This window comes from Macaca nemestrina, chromosome 6 (genome assembly GCF_043159975.1).
Source record: "Macaca nemestrina isolate mMacNem1 chromosome 6, mMacNem.hap1, whole genome shotgun sequence".
Lineage (NCBI taxonomy): Eukaryota > Metazoa > Chordata > Mammalia > Primates > Cercopithecidae > Macaca > Macaca nemestrina.
Window position 1 is genome coordinate 32147336 of NC_092130.1, and position 20815 is coordinate 32168150.

Below are 20815 nucleotides of genomic sequence, written 5' to 3' on the forward strand. Positions count from 1 at the left end.
GAGACATCAGCCAGGGTGACTAAGGGAGTGCTTGCACCACCCCTCCCCCAACTCCAGTCTAAAAGGCTCTCAGCTCCAAAACAGACCTCTTCTTTTCACTTGAGGAGAAGACAGGGAAGAGTAAAGATATCTAAGATGTTATGCATCTTGGATACCAGCTCAGCAACAATAGGAGAGGGCACCAGTTAGAGTCATGAGGCCCGTCTCCAGACACTAGCTCCCAGAAGGCACACCCTAGGCCAGGAGGGAACCTTCTGCCTTGAAGGGAAGGATCCAGTCCTTTCAGGACCATCACCTGCTGATAAAGAACTCTTGGGCCCCGAATAATCAGCAGCAATTCCCAAGTAGTACACCAAGGGCCTTGAGTGAGACTCTGAGACTTGATGGCCTCAGGTGAGGCTTAATACAATCCCAGCTGTGATGACTATTGGAAGAGACTCTTTCTGCTTGAGAAAAGTGGAAGGAAGAGTAAATAGGGCTTTGTTTTGCACTGTAGGTACCAGCTCAGCCACAGGGACATAGACCACCAAGCAGGCTCTTAGGGTCCCTAATTATAGGCCTTGGCTCTTGAGTGGCATTTCTGGACCTGCCCTGGGTAAGAGCAGAGACCAAGTCCCTTGAAGGATAAGTCTGAGGCCAGGCAGCAATCACCACAAGCTGACTAAGAAGCGCTTGGACCTTAAGGTAACATCGGTGGTAGCCTGGCAGTATTCCCCATGGGCCTTAGATGGTGGTGACCACAGGGTGAGGCTCCTCTGCCTGTGGAAAGGAGGGGGAAGAGTGTTAAAAACTGCATCTTGTGGTTTGAGTGCCAGCTCAGCTGCAGCACAATAGAACACCCGGTTGACTTCTAAGCTTTTTGAATCCAGTCTCTGGCTCCTGGATGGCCCCTCTCTCTGAACTGGTCCAGGGACTGGGGGAGTTCACCACCCTCTAGAAAAGGATGCAAGCCTGGCAGGCTTTGCCATCTGCTGATTGTAGAGTTCCAGGGCCTGAGAAAACATACATAGTAGCCCAGCAGTGTTACAGTGGTGAGACCCAGTGCTGTGCTGTCTTCAGGACTGACCCAGCTACTGATGGTGGCCACTGAGATAATTGTGTCACCTGATGCCCAGCTCTAGGCAGGTCAGAATATAGAGAGAGACTATTTGCTTGTAAGAAAGTGAGAGAAGAAAATAAGAATCTGTGCCTTGTAATCCAGATAATTCTTCTAGATGTTATCCAAGATGATCAAGGCGGTACCTCTATGTGTCTGCAAGAAACACAGTGTTACTGGGATTGGGGTGCCCCCTAATGCAAATACAGCTTAGATCACAAGATCACAGCACTCAAGTTCTTTCATATATCTGGAAAGCCTGCCCAAGAAGGATGGGCAGAAACGAGCCCAAACTGCAAAAACTAAAATAAATGCTTAACTCTTCAATGCTCAGATAACAACGAACATGCAGAAACATCAGGACCACTTAAGAAATCATGCCTCGCCAAATGAACCAGGGGCCAAGGGAGAGGCACCAGGGACCAATTCTGGAGAAACAGAGACCTTTTGGGCAGGTAATTCAAAATAGCTCTTTTGAGAAAACTCAAAGACATTCAAGATAACACAGAGAAGGAATTCAGAATTTTATCAGATAAATTTAACAAACAGATTGAAATAATTGAAAAGAATCAAGGGGAAATTCTGGAGCTGAAAAATACAATTGGCATATCAAAGAATACATCAGAGTCTTTTAGTAACAGAATTGATCAAGTAAAAGAAAAAATTAGTGAGCTTGAAGACAGGCTATTTGAAAATACACGGAGGAGAAAAAAATAATAAAATACAATGAAGCATGCCTACATATCTAGAAAATAGCCCCAAAAGGGCAATTCTAAAAGTTATTGTCCTTAAAAAGAAGGCAGAGAAAGATATAAGAATAGAAAATTTATTCAAAGAGATAATAAAAGAACTTTCCAAACATAGAGGAAGTTATCAACATTCAAGTACAAGAAAGTTATAGAAAACCAGGCAGATTTAACCCAAAGAAGATAATATCAAGTCATTTAATAATTAAGCTTTCAAATACCAAGGATAAAGAAAGAATCCTAAAAGCAGTGAGAGAAAAGAAACAAATAACATACAGTGGATCTCCCATATGTCTGGCCGCAGATTTTCTGTGGAAACCATACATGCTAGGAGAGAGTAGCATGATATAATTAACATACTGAAGGGGAAAAAAAAAACAACTTTAACCCTACAATAGTAAATCTAGGAAACATATCCTCCAAACAAGCAGGAGAAATAAAGATTTTATGAGACAAACAAAAGCTGAAGGATTTTATCAATATCAGACCTGTGTTATAAGAAATGCTAAAGGGAACACTTCGATCAGAAAGATAAGGCTGTGAATGAGCAATAAGAAATCATCTGCAAATACAAAACTCACTGGTAATAATAAATGCACAGGAAAACATAGAATATTATAACACCATAATTGTGGTATATAGACTACTCTTATCTTAAGAAGAGAGACTAAATGAGGAACCAATCAAAAATAATAACTATAATGACTTTTCATGATATCCAGAGGCTGGGCATACTGGCTCAAGCCTGTAATCCCAGCACTTTGGGAGGCTAAGACAGGTAGATCGCTTGAGGTCAGGAGTTCAAGACCAGCCTGGTCAACATAACAAAACATCATCTCTACTAAAAATACAAAAATTAACTAGGCGTAGTGGTGCACACCTGTTATCCCAGCTACTCTACTCCAGAGGCTTAGGCAGGAGAATCGCTTGAACCTGGGAGGCAGAGGCTGCAATAAGCCAAGATCACACCACTGCACACCAGCATGGGCAACAGAGTGAAATGCTCTCTCTCTCTCTCTCTCTTCCTCTCTCTCTCTCATTCTCTCTCTCTCTCTCTCTCTCTCTCACACACACACACACTTCCAATGCTCTGTTGCCTACAAGAAACACAATTCAGGCCATGTGCGGTGGCTCATGCCTGTAATCCTGACACTTTGGGAGGCTGAGGCAGGTGGATCTCTTGAGGTCAGGAGGTCTAGACCAGCCTGGCCAACACGGTGAAACCCCATCTCTACTAAAAGTACAAGAATTAGCTGGGCGTAGTGGCATACACCTGTAATCCCAACAACTTGGGAGGCTGAGGGAGAAGAATCACTCGAACCTGGGAGGCAGAGGTTTCAGTGATCTGAGATTTTGCCACTACACTCCAGCCTGTGCTACACAGTGAGAGTTTGTCCTCCCATCCCCCCCAAAAAAGAAAGAAAGAAAGAAGAAAAAGAATAAGTACAACTTCATCTGTAAAGATACACATAGACAGAAAATAAAGGGATGAAGAATAATACCCCATGCCATGCCAATGGAAACCACAAAAGAGCAGGAGTAGTTAGACAGAATAAATTTCAAGATAAAAGCTATAAAAAGAGAAAAGGTCACTTCATAATGATAAAGGTGTCAATTCAGTAAGGGCATATAACAATTGTAAGTATATATTTACTCAACACTGGAAAACACAGATATATAAAGAAAATATTATTAGAGCTAAAGAGAGAGAGATCCCAATACAATAATATCTGGAGACTTAACACCATGCTTTCAGCATTAGACAGATCTTCCATACAGAAGACACAAGAAGAAATATTGTATTTAATCTACACTATAGAACTGATGGACCTAATAAATATTTACACAACATTTCATTCAATGGCTGCAGAATACACACTGTTCTCCTCAGCAGATAAATTATTCTCAAGGATAGACCATATGTTAGCTCACAAAGAAAGTCTTAAAATATTCAAAAAATATTGCAATAATGTTAAGCATCTTCTCTGACCACAATGTAATAAAACTAGAAATCATTAATAAGATGAATTTTGAAAACTATTCAAACACATGGAAATTAAACAAAAGATACCTGAGTAACCAGTGAGTCCATGAAAAAATTAAAAATAAAATTAAAAATTTTCTTGAAACAAGTGATAACGGAAACACAACATGCCAAAACCTATGGGATACCGTAAAAGCAGTACTAAGAGGTAAGTTTGTAGCTATAAGGACCTACTTCAAAAAAGAAAAAAGCCTTCAAGTAAATAACCCAATGATGCATCTTGAAGAACTTGAAAAGCAAGAGCAAACCAGATCCAAAATTAATAGAAGAAAAGAAATAGTAAAGATCAAAGCAGAAATAAATGAATTAGAAATGAAGAAAACAACGTAAAAGATCAATGAAGCATAAGGTTGGTTTTTTTTTTTTTTTTGAAAAGTTAAATAAAATAGACAAACTGTTAGCCAGACTAAGAAAACAAGAGAGAAGTTCAAAAATAAATAAAATCAGAGATGAATGAGGAGGCATTACAACAATACTGCAGAAACTCAAAGGATCATTAGTGACTACTATAAGCAACTATATGCAAATAAATTGGAAAATCTAGAAGAAATGGACAAACTCCTAGACACATGCAACCTAAACTTGAACCATGACGATATTTAAAACCTGAATAGATAAATATCAAGTAACGAGAGTAAGCCGTATGAAAAAGTCACTCAGTAAAGAAAAGCTCAGTATCTGATGGCTTCACTGCTTATTTCTATCAAACAATTAATGATGATCTAATATCATTTCTACTCAAACTATTCTGAAAAATAGAGAAGGGAATACTTCCAATCCTATGAGGCCAGTATTATCTTAATACCAAAACCAGACAAAGTGACATCAGAAAAAGAAAACAACAGCCCAATGGATCTGATAAATATTAATGCAAAAATTCTCAACAAAATACAAGCAAACCAAATTCAACAACACATTAGAAGGATCATCCATCATGACCAACTGGGATTTATCCTAGGGGTGCAAGGATGCTTCAACATACACAAATTAATTAATGTGATATGTCATGTTAACAAAATAAAGAACAAAAACTATATGATCATTTCAATTAATACTGAAAAAGCATTTGATAAAATTCAACATCCCTTTATGATAAAAAGTCTTAGAAATCTGGATATAGAAAGATTATACCTCAACAAAATAAAGGCGGTGTTCAACAGACTCACAGCTAGTATTAAACTAAATGAGGAAAAACCAAAACCCTTTCCTCCAAGATTGGGAACACAACAAGGATGCACACTTTCACAACTTTTATTCAACACAGTACTATAAGTCCTCCTGGAGCAATCAGACAAGAGAGACATAAAGGGCATCCAAATTGGAAAGAAAGAAGCCAAATTATCCCTGTTTGCAGATAATCTGATTTTATATTTGGAAAAACCTAAAGACTCCACCAAAAAAACTATTTGAACTGATAAACAAATTCAGTAAAGTTGCAGGAAAGGAAATCAACGCAGAAAAATCAGTAGGATTTTACATGCCAATAGTGAACAATCAGAAAAAGAAATCAAGAAAGTAATTCAATTGACCTTAGTTACAAATTAAATTAAATACATAGGTATTAATTTGGCCAACGAAGTGAAAGATCTCTACAATAAAAACTATAAAACATTGGTGCAGAAATTAAAGCGGACACTAAAAAATGGAAAGGCATTTTATGTTCATGGATTGGAAGGATCAATGTTGTTAAAATGTTTATACTACCCAAAACAATCTACAGATTCAATGCAATCCCTATCAAAATCTCAATGACATTCTTCACAGAGATAGAAAAAACAATATTAAAATTTATACGGAAACAAAAAATACCCAGAATAACCAAAGCTATCATAAGCAAAAGAAAATGAAACAAAAAAGAGAACTTGGGGAATCGCATTACCTGAGTTCAAATTATGCTATAGAGCTATAGTAACCAAGATGGCATGGTACTGGTATAAAAGCAGATACATAAATCAGTGGAACACAATAGAGAACCCAGAGATAAATCCATATGTACACAGTGAACCCATTTTTGGCAAAGGTGCCAAGAACATACACTGGGAAAAGGGCAGTCTTCAATAAATGATGCTGGGAAAACTGGATATCTATATACAGAAAAATGAAACTACAATCCTATCTCTCACCATATACCAAAATCAACTCAAAATGGATTAAAGACTTAAATCTAAGACCTCAAACTATGAAACTACTACAAGAAAACTTTGGTGAAACTCTCTTGGGCATTGGACTGGCAAAGATTTCTTGAGTAATGCCTAACACAGACAACCATAGCAAAAATGGACCAATGGACCACATCAGGCTGAGAAACTTCTGCACAGCAAAGGAAACAATCAATTAAGTGAAAAGACACCCACAGAATGAAAGAAAATATTTGCAAACTACTCACATGGTAAGGGCTTAATAACCAGAATATTGTAAGGAGCTCAAAAAATCTACAGTAAAAAATCTAGTAACTCAATTAAAAAATGGGCAAAAAAATCTGTACAGATATTTTTCCAAAGAATAAATATAAGTAGATATTTTTCAAAAGTATAAATACAAGTATATGTAAAGGTGCTAAGCATCATTAATTATCAGAGAAATGCAAATACAAACTACAATGATACATCTTCTTTCCCAGTTAAAATGGCTCTTTTTCAAAAGTCAAGCAGTAAAAAATTCTGGCGAGAATGTGGAGGAAAGCAAATCCTTGTACACTGTTGGTAAGAATGTAAATTAATATAAACACATGGAGAATAGTTTGGAGGTTCCTCAAAAACTAAAAATAGAGGTAACTTATGATGTAGTAATCCCACTCCTAGGCATATATCCAAAAGAAAGGAAGTCAGTATATTTAAGAGATATCTCCACTCCCATGTTTATGGCAGCACTATTCACAATAGCCAATATTTGGAAGCAACTTAAGTTTCCATCAAGAAATGAATGCATAAAGAAAATGTGATACATATACACAGTGGAGTACTACTCAGCCATAAAAAAGAATGAGATCCTGTCATTAGCATAACATGGGTGGACCTGGAGGCTATTATGTTAAGTGAAACAAGCCAAACACAGAAAGACAAACTTCACATGTTCTCACTTATCTGTGGGAGCTATTTTTTTTAATTGAACTCATGGAGATAGACAGTAGAAGGATGTTTACTAGAAGCTGGGAAGTGTAGCTGGGAGAGGAGGAGAAGTGAAGATGGTTAGTAAGTATAAAATATAGAATGAATAAGACCTAGCATTCACTAGCACTACAGGGTGATTCTAGTCAAAAGTAATTGAATTGGACATTTTAAAATAACTAAAAGAGTATAGTTTGATTATAATACAGAGGATAAATGCTTGAGAAGATGGATACCCCATTTACCTTGATGTGATTATTACACATTGCATGGCTGTATCAAAATACCTTATGTAACCCATAAATATATAAACTTACCATGTACCTTCAAAATATTAAAAAATTACAAAAATTTAAAAAGAGTATATTTTGTCCTATTTTATACCTGCACGCATAAAGGCATAATGGATTTAAGTGACAAGCTTAACATTATGGGTAGATTAAATGTCCAAGATGTGATTCAAACTCTGTTATCTCCTCCAAGTTGTCTGCTCTTACTGTATGTCAGACTGCCTCTATTTTAATTTTCTGGAGGCTATTCTTCCTCTACATGGAAAAACAATAGTCAGGGAAAAGTCATACAAGCAAATGCAAAACACATACAGTCATAATTTGTTGATTCCCTTTTTTTTTTGGTATATCCATGGAAAAAAAATACAGGAAGTAGGATTATGCAGGATTCATTTAAATAATTCCTGATACGTTTTCTTTGGATGTGAGCTAAATGGCAGAAGCCTGTGAATATAAGGAAGCTCTGACTAGCAGGTGAGAACAGAGACATTAATGAGAATGATGAGACATTTTTGCTAGAGGATGTGGTATTCTCAGAGCTGAGATGTTATAGGGAGATAAAAAATACCTCCATATTTTCCAAATCATACAACCCTTTCATGAAGATCAATTTATTTCGCACTTACTCTGTTAACTGGACATGGTTATTTCTCCTATTCTAGAATAAATATAAAATTATAAAATTTTAAGTGACATCCTAAAAACTCAGAGACCTGCTGGTGATGGCATTAAGATCTGAATGGTAGGGAGTCTCTCTGAGAGATTGCTACTTCATGCCAGCCAAGTGACAATAACTAAGAGAACAAATGACTTTGTCTGGAAGGCTTGTGAGGGATGAAAATTTATGAGGTAAAAAAAATAAAGTTTCCATTAAGATGATAAGTTAGAGAAAGTGTTCTAGAAAATGGTTTTGAATGTGAGTATCAAATGGCATATTCAAAGCAATTGTTAAATAAATTAGGAGGCTGATTGTTGGAAGAGAGGCAGGCAAGTGAAAGTAAGAGCGCAGCAGGACTCAGAAGGGAATATGGGAGACATGTGCCTCAGATAGCTGTTCACCTATTTGAAATGGTGGCTTCCAAGTAGCAGGCATTTAACTATCCATCTAACATGCAATTCAGGAGAACTTACTCTACGCCACACTTATTCTAGGTTCTGGGGTTACAGGTTTGAAAATAAATGGTACTTTCTTCAAGAAGTTCATTATCTAGCTGAATAAATAGACACTCAATTACAAAGCAATAAGGTGTGTCTAATAATAGAAGAAATCATTAGTATTAGGAATACATGAGTGGAAAATCAAAGGGCTCTGTATGACATGGGTGGTGTGTGAGCAACAGTGACGTGAAATGAGGCTAAACAGTATGCAGTATAATCATGAAAATCTGTAAATTCTGTTTAGGAGTTTAAGTTACATCTTCTAGGTAGTATGAAGCCACTGGGGAATTTCAAGTAGGGTAGGATTTTTGATTTAGGAATATTACTTCAGTGATTTGTAGATTATGGATGGGATAAAAATGGACATGAAAACTAAACTTGGCAAAGTTGTGGGCTCAGTTGATGAGGATTTGAGTTTTTCTAGTATAGGTAGAGAGGTTTGAGTGGAAAATAATAGAGGGAAATGAAAGATAGAATAGAAGGGCAGTACATTCATTAATAATCATAAGTGTTATGCATGAAAATAATCAGCTCCAAAGTTCTCGCATTTTGTTTAATCAGTCATTGCAAGTGATTTTTTGTTAACACATTGTGGTTTTTAAAGCATTTTAAGTCTTGGAAAAGATAATTGCTGGGTCAAGTTGACTGAGAAAAAGAAGTTATTAACACTAACCTGAAAGTCCTTTATATTGCCATTGAAAGTGTTGTCGATATTTTTTCTTTGTCGTTGGTTGTAAAGTGACCTCAATTTTCTTTGTTGGCTAGATGATCCTGGTTTACTCTGATGCCTAGAAGATCCAAGATCTCCTTGCTGGCTAGATGACCCTGGCTTCCCCTGATGCTTAGAAGATCCTAGATCTCCTTCCTGGCTAGAAGACCCTGGCTTCCCCTGATTCTTAGAAGATTCTAGATCTCCTTGCTGGTTAGATGATCCTAGATCTCCTTGCTGGCTAGATGCCCCTGGCTTCCCTTGTTGACTAGATGCCCCTGGCTTCCCTTGCTGGCTAGATAATCGTAGATTTCCTTGATGTCTGGATAACCCTGGCTTCCCCTGTTTGCTAGAAGGTCCTTGATTCCCTTGCTGGCTAGATAAATGTAGATTTCCTTGTTGGCTGGATGACCCTGGCTTCCCTTGATGGCTAGATGACCCTGGCTTCCCCAGTTGGCTAGAAGATCCTGGCTTCCCCTGTTGGCCAGAAGATCCTAGATCTCCTTGCTGGCTAGATGACCCTGGCTTCCCCTGATGCTTAGAAGATCCTAGATCTCCTTGCTGGCTAGATGACCCTGGCTTCCCCTGATGCTTAGAAGATCCTAGATCTCCTTGCTGGCTAGATGACCCTGGCTTCCCCTGATGCTTAGAAGATCCTAGATCTCCTTGCTGGCTAGATGACCCTGGCTTCCCCTGATGCTTAGAAGATCCTAGATCTCCTTGCTGGCTAGATGACCCTGGCTTCCCCTGATTCTTAGAAGATTCTAGATCTCCTTGCTGGCTAGATGATCCTAGATCTCCTTGCTGGCTAGATGCCCCTGGCTTCCCTTGTTGACTGGATGCCCCTGGCTTCCCTTGCTGGCTAGATAATCGTAGATTTCCTTGATGTCTGGATAACCCTGGCTTCCCCTGTTTGCTAGAAGGTCCTTGATTCCCTTGCTGGCTAGATAAATGTAGATTTCCTTGTTGGCTAGATGACCCTGGCTTCCCCTGATGGCTAGATGACCCTGGCTTCCCCGGTTGGCTAGAAGATCCTGGCTTCCCCTGTTGGCCAGAAGATCCTAGATTTCCTTGTTGGTTAGACAACCCTGGCTTCCCCTGTTGGTTAGAAGACCCTGGATTTCCTTGTTGGCTAGAAGATCCTAGATTTCCCTGTTGGCTAGATGACCCTGGCTTCCCTTGCTGGCCAGATGACTCTGGCTTCCCTTGATGGCTAGATAAACCCAGATGCCCTTGTAGGCTAGAAGATCCTAAATTCCCTTTCTGGGTAGATGACCCTAGATTCCCTTGTTGGCTAGATGATCCTGGCTTCCCCTGTTGGCTAGATGACCCCACCATCACTTTCCGGCTAAATGACCCTGGTTTCCCTTGTTGGCCAGATGACCCTGGATTTCCCTGTTGGGTAGAAAACCCTGGTTTCCCTAGTTGGCTAGAAGATCCTGATTTTTCCTGCATATTAGAAGATTCTGGATTCCCTTTTTGGTTAGATTTTCCTGAATTTTTTAAAATCTCAGACTGGTTTAAAACTCCTGCTCTCCCTGGCTTAAAGTTTCTTGGTTTCTCTAGCTTGTTAAAATATCCTGGTTGTCCTTGAAGACTAAATGTTCCCAGATTTCCTTGTGTATAACTACCTCCTTGCTCATTAGAATCCCTTTGTCCTCCTAGATGGTTAGCTTCATTTTTTTTCTCCAGAATAAGTGCAGGTTCTGAATTCTCTTCTAGTTTGAAAACAGTGGTATTTGAAATCTGGGTTGAAGATGCTGGAATAATAACACAACCAGAAAAAATGAAAATAAAGTTATTTACATTAAATAATTTTAAATCAACATTTGTCCAAGATAACAGTATGTTTTTAATGTTTTCTTGTTTTTTTAACCAAACCCTAAGATAAAATCTTCCTATTCTTCCTCATATCCTGAATATTTGGGTTCCTCCTTTTTTTTTCTTTGCTGTACTACATGGATTTCAAAAATCAGAGGATCAATCCAACTTGCCCCATTTCTAAATCATAAAGTCTGAATTATTTGAATTGAGGCTTTATTCTACCCCAATTCCTTTAAGTGGTTTTCTGATCAATCAAACTGGCTCTGCTCAATGCTCATTATAAACTTATTTTTTCACATCAAGTACTTTATTTCTAATTTTCCAGCTTCACTTTAAAGGTGACGCCATCAACTTTCCAGACAGGAAAAGGCTGGCAGACGTGAGCCCCACTTTATTCTTCTCTCTTCCATCTCTATACATGTTATCTGTAGCCATCTTTCTTTCCATTTCCATCCCCAAAACAGATGTTTTCTTTCTCTTTCAGAACATGTTTTTTCAATCAGCTTTATGTTCACCATTTCCAACAAAAGGCCTAGGATCAATGACGCTCTCTCTGGTAGTTGTATTTCTTCTTTCTGTTTCAGTCAAACTACTTAAGAAAATGGTAAATATCACAATTATTTCTTAAAACCTATGTTTTATTGCTTCTCCAACTTATTTGGGAAGCCCACCTATGCCCTAATGAAATATATATAATTGTGTGTATGTGTATATGTTTTATGTTTTTTCAGATTATATTCCAAAGTGAGCAGGATCTAAAAAACAATAAATAAACAAATGGAGTGACTTTAGAGCTAAGTATAAAAGTAATGCATTAGGTCTATGCTTCTTATCCTTTTTTTTTTTTTTTTTTTTTTGGTAGAAGTGTTATTTTTCTCATCCTTTCTTTCTTGCTTGATAATTCCTCTTTCTTTATTCTCTTTCCTAATGTGGGGCTCTCTTAAAGGTTTTAATTAGGCTTACATTTTGTTTTCTGCATAGGCTTTCTTGGTAGTTTTTTTAATCTATGCGTTTTTAAATCATTCCGATGTTGATTATTTCAGATGTATACTTAGGGTCTCACTTGAATTTTCAATTGCTCTGCTTTACATTTCCATAAATATACACATTTGTACCTTCAAGTCAATTTAAGTAAAGTCAAATGATAATCAATTGGTATGCACTGAGCATGCTATGGTATACTACTGCAGGTGATTAAGGTCCTAGTCAAGACACAGAAACTTAGTAGCTAGCAACCTGCTTAACTAAACTGTGGTATAGTGTGGATATGGTTTGTGGGTATAATTTAGACATTCATTCAATTTAACAAAAAATATAAATTTAAAGAATTTGTTATTATAAAAGAACCTTAGAAAGAGCTAGGAATGAACAAGATATTCATGGCCCTGCCCACATGAAGCTGAGAAGTCGAGTAGTTGGGCAAATAAGTAGGACTTTATATTCTAGTAGAATGATCAATGCTATCATATGAGGAGTAAACTAGACAATAGTCTCCTAAGCAAGGAAGCAGAGAGTATGGAATCCTTTCTTCTTCCCGGAGGAGGAGTACATAAGAAACGTAAGATTCAATTAGAGAAATTAGTGAGCAAAAATAATTTTCTTTAGCTGAGAGATGAGTACATGTATGGATTCTTTCAGTTCTAGGAATAAAACATTGCTCATTAACAGTTACTAACACCAAGTAGAAATCAATTAAAGTAGATATATGGATGAAATAGGAAAAAAAGTTGGCAACATATTTTTATTAATGATTTTCAGTTTTATTAACAGGTGACACAAGTAAATGGAGCCAAATCCTAAAGATACAAAGAGTAAACAGTTTAAAATTACTTTCCTTTTCTTTCCGGTCTGTACCCCCCACTCCAAATCCCCCACAAAAATAATTTCCTACCTAGGACATAATTATTTCCTATTTCCTAGGAAATGGTAAAAGTAAAGTGCCTAAGACACCATCACATTTACAGGTTTTTGTGAATTATTTGATGGATATCCTATGTGTTTACAAACATATATGAATATAATTATCCACACAATTGGTGGCACAATCTACACAGAGTTCTTGTTTTCTCCAAGGACAACCAATATAATGAAGGTTTTGCTACATCAATACATATAGAGCATGTTTATTTATTTCCCCTCACTGGTTGCATAGTATCCTATTTTATGGGTTTACCATAATTTACTTAACCAGTGTTCTAGTAATAAACAGGTAGTTTATTTCCCTCTTTTGCTATCGTAAGTAATGAATCAATGAAAATCCTAATAATACATCATTTCTTACATAGATAAGTAAATTTATTAAATAAAAACTAGGGGTACATTTTTGAGTAATAAGAGGCAATTAAGATATTATAAGGTGGTTTCACCATCTATTTTTTAAGCTAAAAACTTGGAAAATAAGTATCTTCAGCTTTGTTTTATTTTGCATTTCTTCCCTTCTGATTTTACAAACTCTAGGATGTGCTTTGCATTGCTTTTCTGATTCATCTCTCTTCTTCATATTCCAATCTACATAATCACTGAATCTGGTATTAGTTAATACACTTTCTTCCATCACAAAATACCTTCTAGCACTTAGCAAGGCACTGAAGGTCACAACAGTTCTAGTACTTGCCACCATGAAATATGAAATATATGTTCTATAAAGGAATTTTATCAGAATATCTGTTTTTCCCCCTTAAAACACACACACACACACACACACACACACACACACACACACACACCCCTATTGCTCTCCTCTTTTCTCTAATTCTATCACTTAACTCTCCTTTTTTTTCTTGACTCTGTTACTTCAGCAGCTCCTCAGTGGCATTACTGTACAACTTTTCTTACATGTAATTCATTTTTAATATTACCACAAGACGGATATTTCTTAACAAGATGAATATTATCACTCTTGTACTCAAAACTCTGAAACAGCTTTGCAATTTTTCCAATGAGAAGAGAACCACTATTTTGATGTTATAAATATAAGAAGAGGGGGATCTGAGGCACTTTACTTTTATTATGTCATTTCAGTAGGTATAAGAAAGATGGTCAAGTCAGAGCTTATGATTTGGGGATAAATTAGAATCAGCTTCATTATCGTAACTTTTGTCTTGAGAAACATATTAACTGTGTTGTTTATTACCTTGAGATATTTACATCTCAAAGCTAGAAATTTACATGTCTGAAAATCACTTAACTTTACTGAGGTAAGGAATAGCGAAAAGTACCTAAGACAGTCAAGTACCTAAGAAAACACAAGTAATGGTAACTAAAGCTATTATCTGTAGAGTTCCTGAAACAATCCTATAGGAAAGAATAATAATTTCCATTTTGCAAATGAGAAAATTGAGATTCAAGTAGGTTAAACAAGTTTTCTCGAATCACATGAATGGGAAAAAGAATCAGGATTTGAACAGATTATTATTTTACATGCAACCCAGGATCATATCACAAAACCATTTCCTTACAAATTATGAACTTGAACATTCACAAACTCATAAGTCCCTTAGTCTAAATTCATCTTTCCAGTCTAATGTCTTGCTTTTCCTATTCCCTTGTATCTGTTTCTCTTCAGCCACACCAAACTATTTACTCTTATTTCATTCAGTCACTGTTTTTATGACTCTGGATCTACATTTATTTTGTTGGAAATTTACCTTCTTCCATTTCTCTGTCTAATGGATTGCCTATTTTTAAATATTTTGACAACATATTGCTAAATCACTTAACATTTTTAATTCTTTACTCTGAGATTTGGAAGGAAAGCTATTGACTGTGACTTTCTTACCTGAGAACATGGCCAGGAGCATGAAGAGAAAGAAAACGAAAGCCCTCATGGTACCGCCAGTTGTTTCAGACTTGGCTGTTGGGTGGAGTTAAGCCTAACTCTGCAGTAGGTGCTCTTCAAATAAACCATGCTCACTACCACCATGTTATATATTGGAAAAAATTCTTCACCCTAACTGGAAAACACTGTCACTGTCTTTAATAAATTACAGAGTAATTTTCACAAACTGGAAGGTATTGCTTCTTGAATAAACTGTCATTTTCAAAACTAGCTCCATCCATGCCCCAACTCCCATAAATATTCAAACTTTAATATCTGTCTATTAGATATCTTCCTTCCAGAAGAAAATTAAAATGATGAAACCCATCTGGGAAAGTGGTAAATTCGGTGTTCACTTTTTTATTGTTAAGGGATGGCTTATCTTTAGTTAGTGTTATTTGTTCTCCACGTTTATATGGCCACAAGAGAAACTTTCAAGTGATTTATGTGTCAATTATTTACCTTAAATTATCTTTTAAAAGCAAGTAAAAATGCATTGAATATTTGTCATTAGTAGTAATGAATGCATACAGTATTCATCAAGATGAATGATGACAAGTAATGCAGTTTTATGAGGTAACAGGAGACAGTAGAACTCATGTTTAAGAAATACATTACACAATAGGCATTGTTGCTTCAAGTTATTATGTCAAACAACAGCTCATGGGAAAATCACCTTGGGATTTTTAGTTGGTCATAAGCTCAATGTTATTAGACATTGGAATATTGTCTTCAAGATTGGTTTCTCTAAATAAGAGAACCTTGAATCAATTGGAGCATGTCCAAAAGATAACTTTGATAATGTGAGGTCTGGAGACCATAAAGCATGAAGTAGATTTATGGCAGTAGGAAATTTAAGCTCAGAAAAGCACAAGCTCAGGAGTGTTACGGTCATTGGCTGCATCTTCTCAAGGGCATCACTATGGAGAAGAAAGATATCATTTGAACTGTTTAGTTACAGAGAGCAGAAATAGTATAAGGAAGTTCAGGATAAATATTTTAGAGTTCTAAAGAAAATTTCAACTTTGGGAGGAGAGATGAACTAGACCATTTTTCCAATTACTTCCAATTCTAAGACTTTCAGATTTAGTGGTTCTGGATTGTGTTTGATTTTCTCTTCAACTAATTAGAAGAAGGAGAAGTTTGAAAATAATAGATGGTTTCTTTTAATCAAACAAGCAATTTTATGGCATCAAAAGAGACAAAGTTTAAGTTTCCTATAGTAAGAAAGCAACCTTTTCTCCCTGCATAATTATCTTCTAAACTGACTGGATTTCACATGAGTATCAAAGGAAACTTATGGAACCAGATAGAGTTGGATTTTTATATAACAAACACACACACAAATATATATATATATATTTTACACACATAAATATATATACACACTCAAACATATATGGATGGATTGTTTATATATATACAAACAAATACATGTGTATGTATATGTGTGTGTGTGTGTGTGTGTGTGTATACACACTTACAGCTCAGGTTAATTTTTCAAAAATTTTATTGTGATCTGCTGTAATATACAGATAAAATTAAAGAATTCTGCAATGAAAACCCACTGATATGGTTTGGCTGTGTCTCTACCCAAATCTCTTATTGAATCTCATAATTCCCACATGTTGTGGGAGGGACCCAATGGGAGATAATTAAATAACGACAGCAGTTTCTCTCTTACTGTTCTTGTTTAGTGAATAATTCTCACAAGATCTGGTGGTTTTATAAGGAGAAACCCCTTTTGCTTGATTCTCTCTTCTCTTATCTGCCTCCATGTAAGACATGCCTTTTGCCTTCTGCCATGATTGTGAGCCCTCCCCAGCCACATGAAACTGTGAGGCCATTAAACCTCTTTCTTGGTAAATTACCCAGTCTCAGGTATATCGGTATAAGCAGCATGAAAATGAGCTAATCAATACACACACCATCAAGATTAGTCAATTAACATTTTGCTATATTTTTTCTACTATATCTCTATCAAAATAGGTAAATTTTATAGAAGTTATTTTCACATGCAGATATTCATTAATGGAACTCAATGTAGTAAATTTCCAAATAACAAATGGGTCACAACAGATGCATTTGTATTTTGCCTAAACAATTGCCTCTTAAACACTCAGTGCTCTCATCTGTCCTGCCCATGCTTTTTTCTAACTCTAGCACTGCTGATACAACACAATAGCAATATCAATAATAAATGTTGTTGAGTGTCTTGTAGGTCGGGCAGTAATAAAGTAAATTCTCATCAAGTTCATACTCTGAGGTCTTAGAGACTGTCTATTTGTTGAAGGTGTTCTTGGTTGCATGGAGTAAGATTGCTCCATCTCTCCTTATGTACTTATTTTCCAAATCATTTCAGAAGGCTTTTTGACAAATTTTTTTTAGATGCTACAGTTATCTTAACTGAAACATTAAATTTTTCTTATAATAATGGAAATTTTCCCACCTGTGGAATTGTCTTCCATTTTTACTCTCCTTCACATTTGAGAGTAAGGTCAAAATTCTGGCTTGGAGCAGGCTCACCACACCCACATATTTAAGGAGGAGGATAATGTATTTCATATGTCTTGGAGTGAAATGATAGACCAAGGCTTTTCTTTCAGTAGTCATTATACTTGGTGGAAACAACAATAGCAATGGAGTCAAATGACCCAAAGTGTCTGTCCTTTTTTAGCTATGTGTTATGCAAGTTAATCTTAATCTCTCTCTCTCTGTCTTTCTCTCTCTCTCCTCTTTCTCTATATACTTACCTATCTAGTCATCTCTTCACTTTGCCTACCCAGAGAGTAAAAAATAACAACAGCTATTTGTAAAATAGGAGGATCTCAGCAAAATTCTAGCGGTTGAAGCTCTTTAGACAATAATTTGTTGGAGGTGACTTAAGATGAGAATTTCTGATTCAATATACATTTATTTTTTTAAAGATGAAACTTGTCTGTAAACGTATGTTGTTAATTGTGGTTTACTAAGGGGAACATAACTCCTAATCCTGGGACTCCTAGATTAAGAGGCCTGTTTGACCTTGAGCAGGTCTTCTCATTTTTACATGTAACATTGCTTTTTGAATTGGATAAAGCTATCTCTTCCCTAGCATTTTAGTGAAAATTAAAGGAGCTAATTTATAAATAAAAAATCCTTCTAAATTAAAAGTGTGATTTGTAGTCACTATGATTAACCATCTTTATTATCTTCATAAAGAAAATCATGTTACAACTTCAGTCATTGACCGGTCTGTTCCAGAATTCCATAAAACTCACCTGCAAAGAGGAATAAACAGGCCACACTAATAAAAAAGCAGAAGGGTACCTGATGGCTTCTTGGTCAATAAGATCTGCATGGTTTATAGAAATATGTTAATAGAGTTCACTGTTGACGTTCTACAGGCTGTATTTTAAGTGGATATATGAATGAATCTAAGTACCTATAAATGTGGCAATCAGTTACAACCCCCACCTTAATTATGTAACGTATTTCCCCAAAGAGTAGAGACACCAGAAACCAAAGAAACGTCAGGCCTTAACAGACAGGAACAGTAGTCAAAAACTAATGTTTAGGTAGACTGAAATGTACTACAAGTAACATACCCATAGTTTCCACTGTTTAGCCCATGGTGATAATTACAATCGAGTCATCATCTTCCAATTTGCATAAGTTAGACTTGCCTCCCTCCAGTAAAGCCTTGGATCAGAGAGCTTTCACTATGCAGTAACCTATAGGATGATTTGCACAATTTGTGCACAATTTTATTACTAATAAGTCTTGGTGGCACAACTATCAGGGAAATAAAAATGCTGATGTGAGGAATTTTGAAGTCAGGGGATTTAATGGACAAAGTAAGAGGGCACTCTCAACAATCATTGAATTAGAAACTCTAGACATTCAAGGTGAATGTGAATCATGGGGCTGTTTCCTTCGGCCTCTTGCTTTTAGTCAGCCTATGCATGATAGTTTCTTGTTTACTTGGTTTACCTGTTTTACTTGGTTTACTTGTTACTTGGTCTTGTTTATGTGTTAATTTTAACAAGTAATTCACAGGCTGACTTTGGTCCTTGTACATATATGCCACGCACACTTGTGTTCTTTCTCTTTCTCAAATCCATCATTCACTGTTTACCTTATTGTTGTTACTGTTTCCTCTTCCTGAAAAACTACTGAGCCAGAAATGTAAATGGCCATTTCTTCTTTCCAGAAGTAACAGTTCAAACATTACTAGTTCAGTAAAGATTTTCCCAACTATTTAAAATATTCCAGCCTAAATCAATGTGTTTTATTGTTATCATAATACTTTTCAACATCTGAAATTATCTTTTTTATTTCATTAATTATGTGTATATTTTCTCACCATCAAATCTACACTTACATACACACAAATATACATACAAACACAGGTGCATACACACTAGGATATTGCTCATGGATCTTTTGTTTTGCACATGGAAGCACATAGACACCATTTGATTTTACAAATGTGAACCAATGAAAAGTCCTTTCTTCTTTGAATATAATAATTGAGGACTGATTACTCTAAGTATTATTAGATGCTGAAAATATAGTAACAACAAAGATATATTCATAGAGCTTACATTCTTCATTTTTTTCTAAAACACTTAGTGGGTGGAACCTACTGATTATTAGTATTTTAAAGATGAGTAAGAGAAGCTCATAGGCAATAGGAGAAAAAATTTATTTAAAGTTATACACAAATAAGTAGAGGACTACTAAAGAGACCATATTCACTTGGAAGTAGGATGGAGGAGTGGTTGAGCAGAGATGGTCATGACCAGGCTCCACAAAGGACCTGCCCCTCAGAGATATTAGAAAGTGTTGAAGCACTTGAAGGAATAACCAGCATTCTAAGAATAAAGAATACTATAGAAATAAAACAAATAAGAATGAAAGTATTTTTTTTTTTTTTTTTTTTTTTTGGAAATGAGAGTAATGGTTAGACGCAAATGCAGAGATGGAACTTTAAAAAAAGGTTTTTATGTGTCCTTCATGTTTTTTGTGCTTGAGATCTACTAAGATCTTTGTATCTATGAGTTTGTAGTTTCTATCAAATTAAGATTATTTCTGTTATTTCTTCACATTTTTCATAATTTTTACCACTTCTCATAAGCTGCATGAAGTCCCACAACTTACTAATTCTCTCTTCATTTTTTTCTTCAGAATATTTTTTCTGTTTTCTTTTTGTTGATTTCTAATGTTGTGTCTTCAAGTTTACAAGCCTTTTTTTCTGCATTGTCTAATCTGTTGTTACTAACCATATAGTACATTTTCCTCTCCAAGCATTGTGTTTTCTCATCTTTAAAAATACACTTTAAAAAAATACATATCTTTCTTGAATCTACTTAATATGTTCTATTTTTCTTTTACCTTCTTGAACACATAGGATAGCTGATTTAATGCCCTCATCATCAATTATACTATTTGTCTCATTTCTGAGTCTGTTTACCTGATTTATATTTTTTCATATTACAGGTTATATTTTCCTGCTTCTGTGGATACCAGACTTTGAATTTCACTTTGTTGGACACTGGATTTTAAAAAATTTTCTTTAAATACTTTTCATCTCTGTCCCTGGATACAATTAAATTACTTGGAAAGGGTTTGATGTTTGTGTGTGTGTAAGACTTGCTTTAATGTTTTGTTAGATAAACCAGAGTAGCCTTTATTCTACGGCCACTTGTACCCACACACTACAGAGGCAATGCCCTACCGAACACTCTACATGCTACTCATGTATTATGAAGTTTTTCACTCTGTTGGTAGGACCACAAAATATTTTCAGTTCTGTGTGAACTCCAAGGATTATTATCTATGTACTTCATTTGGGGTGTTCTTTTCTTGGCCTTGTGTAGTTTCCTAACACACACATCATGATCAACATCGAGCTGAAGACTAGAAAGGGTGTCTCTGTAGAGCTCCCAACCTCTCTTACTCTGCCCTATGAACTCCAGTTGCTTGTCTTCACCTCATGGAGATTTAAGGTCCGCTTAGGTTTCACCTTCCTGTGCTTTCACC

General features: G+C 36.1%; 1 protein-coding gene across 1 annotated transcript; it reads right to left on the reverse strand.

Annotated features, from left to right (window-relative positions):
* Window positions 1–647: 647 nt before the first annotated feature.
* Window positions 648–18970, reverse strand: LOC139363940 (MARCO like). Its single transcript, XM_071099185.1, has 6 exons — window positions 18909–18970; window positions 15553–15711; window positions 14210–14268; window positions 9115–10910; window positions 2119–2201; window positions 648–759 (listed from the first exon to the last, which is right to left on the reverse strand). Exons 1-6 carry the CDS (start codon window positions 18968–18970, stop codon window positions 648–650), a joined length of 2271 nt encoding a protein of 756 aa, XP_070955286.1.
* Window positions 18971–20815: the final 1845 nt, after the last annotated feature.

Bases quoted from the DNA above. Each gene is read 5' to 3' on its own strand.
- LOC139363940 (XM_071099185.1), bottom strand. From the start codon at position 18,970: ATGGCCATTTACATTTCTGGCTCAGTAGTTTTTCAGGAAGAGGAAACA. The intron at 15,712-18,908 runs GTAAACAGTGAA...TCTTCTCCATAG, and splicing joins GAAACAGTAACAACAATAAG to TGATGCCCTTGAGAAGATGC. The intron at 10,911-14,209 runs GTACTTGACTGT...TTATTATTCCAG, and splicing joins CATTACTTGTGTTTTCTTAG to CATCTTCAACCCAGATTTCA.